This window comes from Camellia sinensis, chromosome 13 (assembly GCF_055761805.1).
Source record: "Camellia sinensis isolate YWXY chromosome 13, ASM5576180v1, whole genome shotgun sequence".
NCBI classification, from domain to species: Eukaryota; Viridiplantae; Streptophyta; class Magnoliopsida; order Ericales; family Theaceae; genus Camellia; species Camellia sinensis.
The window spans coordinates 111,427,136-111,430,691 of record NC_138973.1 but is presented as its reverse complement, the minus strand read 5'-3'; the positions used below and the strand labels follow the sequence as shown (position 1 = coordinate 111,430,691).

General features: G+C 35.5%; 1 protein-coding gene across 1 annotated transcript; it reads right to left on the bottom strand.

Annotated features, from left to right (window-relative positions):
* Positions 1-214: 214 nt before the first annotated feature.
* On the bottom strand, positions 215-529 carry LOC145805631 (uncharacterized). Its single transcript, XM_082900795.1, has one exon. It carries the CDS (start codon positions 527-529, stop codon positions 215-217), a length of 315 nt encoding a protein of 104 aa, XP_082756921.1.
* Between the last annotated feature and the right edge of the window lie 3,027 nt (positions 530-3,556).

Sequence of the window (3,556 nt, the reverse complement as noted above, 5' to 3'; positions counted from 1 at the left end):
TTGTTCCCAAAATTTGCACAATTCCTACCAAAACAACTCCAACAATTCCCAAGAAAGATGGATATCACCATAACAATAATCTCAACCCTCACCACTTCTCAAATCAACACAAAATCAAAGCTAATTCAAACAATAACATGGAAATTTAGATTTCTTTCATTTATCTCCTTTTACAATCTCTCTTACAAGGATCCAAAATTTACAAATAACAAGTTTACATGTCATTAAATAAATCCAGGTATTTCTCACGAACTTCCGCTTCTCGCTCCCAAGTGGTTTTTTCTATCACATGGTGGTGCCATAATACCTTGACTAAGGGAATAACCTTGCCTCTCAAAACTTGTTCCCGAGTGTCCAACATTTTCATCAATCTTTCTTCATAAGAAGCGTTTTCATCCACCTCTAAATTTGTCCAATCCAAAACATGGGAAGGATCAGGTTCATATTCGCGAAGCATAGAAACATGAAACACATCGTGCACACCAGATAATTGGGGTGGCAATGCAAGGTGATAAGCCACCTCTCCCATTTGTTCTATGATATCAGAGGGGCCAATGAATCTAGGTGACAATTTTTTGCTTCGCCCAAATCTCATCAAACCTTTTCTAGGTGATATTTTCAAAAATACATAATCACCCACATCAAAAGATAGGGGTCTTCTTCTTCAGTCTGCGTAGCTCTTCTGTTGACTCTGAGCCGTAACTAGCCGTTTCCAAATGAGAGCTATTTTCTCTGTGGTCTCACGAACTAATTTCGGTCCAAGCATAGGTGAATCTCCTACTTCAGTCCAACACACCAGTGACGTACAAGGTCGCCCATACAAAGCTTCAAAATGAGCCATCTCAATACTAGCTTGGTAACTATTATTGTAGGTGAATTCCACTAAAGGTAGGTGCGTCTCCCAAGAACCCTCAAAATCTAGCACACAAGCTCTCAACATGTCGTCTAAGATTTGGATAGTGCACTCAGACTGTCCATTGGTTTGTGGGTAGTAAGCAGGGCTGAAAGTTAACTATGGTTTATAGGCTTTGCCACAATCGTACAGTGAAATGAGGGTCTCGATCTGAGACGATACTCATTGGAACCCCATGGCCAGACAGTCTCCTTAACATAAAGTTCTACCAAATAATCTGGGACGCCCCAAGTTTTGACAATATAATACAACGATACAACGGGGTTTAACTAGCGGATACATATCATTTTTAAGCACAAAATACAAATAATTACACTAAAAGAAAATATTAATAATAGTTACAGATAAATTCTTCAAGTTTTTAAATACAGATCAGTTCTTTGATAGAAAAAGATTATCCAAAATACAGGAAATATAAAATCTAATCTCTAAGGCAGCCATGGTTCCTCAAAGCTTTTAGGGATTCCGTTCTCGGTGTAAAACTCGCCTTCACCTGGCATAAAATGCCATGAGCTTGGAATGCCCAGTAAACACACACGTCCCGACCCTTTTCCCATTCCAAATACACAAGTAGCATAACGACACGATCATAACATACAACGAAAGTAATAATTTAGTAGAGCTTATAATTAAATTTCAATTCTCATAAATAATAGTCAATTTTAGTTAGTCCTAGGCAACTCCTCGCGGAATGTCGTTCTTACCCCCACCACTAACACTAGCCACGGGCAATTCTGACTCCCCCTTGGTTAATACAATACCAATGCGTCGCTTACCACATAACCACCAGTGCGTCGCTTACCGCACAATTACCAATGATGCCCATGCACCTAGGTTACATACCCGAGTGATGACATCATGGTCTGCCCTAAGGAAATGGGCTTCCAGGGATACTCTACCTATGTGAGACCCTCACTACCACCCTTATGCCTCTCATTTCCGTTAAGCAGCGAGAATACCTCTCGTGCCATGTTAGGATTCGAAAACACACTTGCGCAAGACTTCACAAAAATGGAACACATTCCACTATATCATACTCTTGAATCCATCATTCATTATCTCATAAAATTTAATACAATGATCACAACCCATTACCATCCCATTTGATTTCTCCTTTATTAAGTGCATTATGTTTTCAGTTATAGCAAAGCATGGTAAATATAATTACGAATCCAAACTAAACAATAAGTAATTTATTCATGGTAAAGCAAATTCACAATTTATCACAGATTACATATCAAGACTAAAAAATTCAAGAAACATAGAATATAAGAGTCGCAAACCAAATAAGAGCATATTAACACAAATTTCCAGATTTCCAGATCTGAACTTGTTTGAAAATAATTATGAAAAAAATACTTTCATTGGCCCTAAGTACCTGGCCTCATATGAGTTTGTAGATAAACAAGTCTAGTTTCAACCTCAATTTACGAAAGTAGGATAGGTAGTTTAGATTTTAAGATAATTCAGAATTACCAAGATCTGTCCAGATTCGTTGACAGTTACGCGAATCGGTTTTTCTCTTGATCCCCTCACTCTCTTGAGTTCAAACAAATTTTAGTTAAAATATAACACCAAGATTAAGATTTTGACATAAAGGTGGACTCAAGATTATTTTTCTAGAATGTTATAAAAATAGAGAAAGTTGACTGTTTTTCTGGTTCTGTGAGTAACAAACTTAGAAAATTTGTTTAGGTTATAAAAATACATCCTTAGGTCCTACAAAAATTATCACATACTCTAGACATACCAAATATTACACCAAAAAAACATATTTTGAGTTTATGGAGTTTTGATAGGAAAATAAATTCAAGAGAGGGAAAAGATTTGGTGCTAGAAATTTAAGAAAGAAAGAGAAGCATACCATTTCTTGATTAATACACATTTATACAAGAGTGTAGGCCTAGACTACAACATATATATACAAAGAGCATGTATTAGGAGTAGAAAAACAAGTGGTGAAAGAACTTGAGAGAAGAGGTGATGTAGGTTTACATTTGTTGTACAAGACTCAACACAATTATTCTTTTTCTTTTTCTCTTCTCTTCTCTCTCTCTCTCTCTCTCCCTCTCTCTTTTTTTTCCAAGATCACTCTCTCTCACTCCTCTAGTGTAAGGCTGAAAATGTCTAAATTAAGGGGGAGAAGTGTGCATATATATAGAGAAAAGATTGGGAGGTTTCTTAGGGGCCAAGTTTTATAAGTGTAATTTGTCAAAGTTGCTATCAAGGCCTTTTCATCCATCACATGGTCAACTACTTGGGCTCCAAGAAATATATATATATATATATATAAAAGATATTCATATTTATAAATATAAAATAATAGGCATAAGTAAATTAATTAAGAAAATATTACAATTAAGGTTTGGAATGAAATAAAATAGAAGTATATGGGGACCAAGTCTAAATTTATGAAACCTTGATATTTAGTTTACAATATACTAACATTAGGAAATAGTTAAAATAATAAATTTGGGTTCCGTTAAATTAAAGCGCAAACAAAGGCGGGAAACCGAGCAAAAACGACATTACCGGGAATTAAGATTTTAAAGTGATTAATCTATAATTATAGGGTCTAATAATTAATAATAGGGTTTTAAAGGTGATTATTAATCTACGGGATTGGTTAGGGTTTACTCAAAT

What these genes read in the sequence shown, in the direction of transcription:
- LOC145805631 (XM_082900795.1), bottom strand. Translation starts at nt 529, where the DNA reads ATGGGAGAGGTGGCTTATCACCTTGCATTGCCACCCCAATTATCTGGT.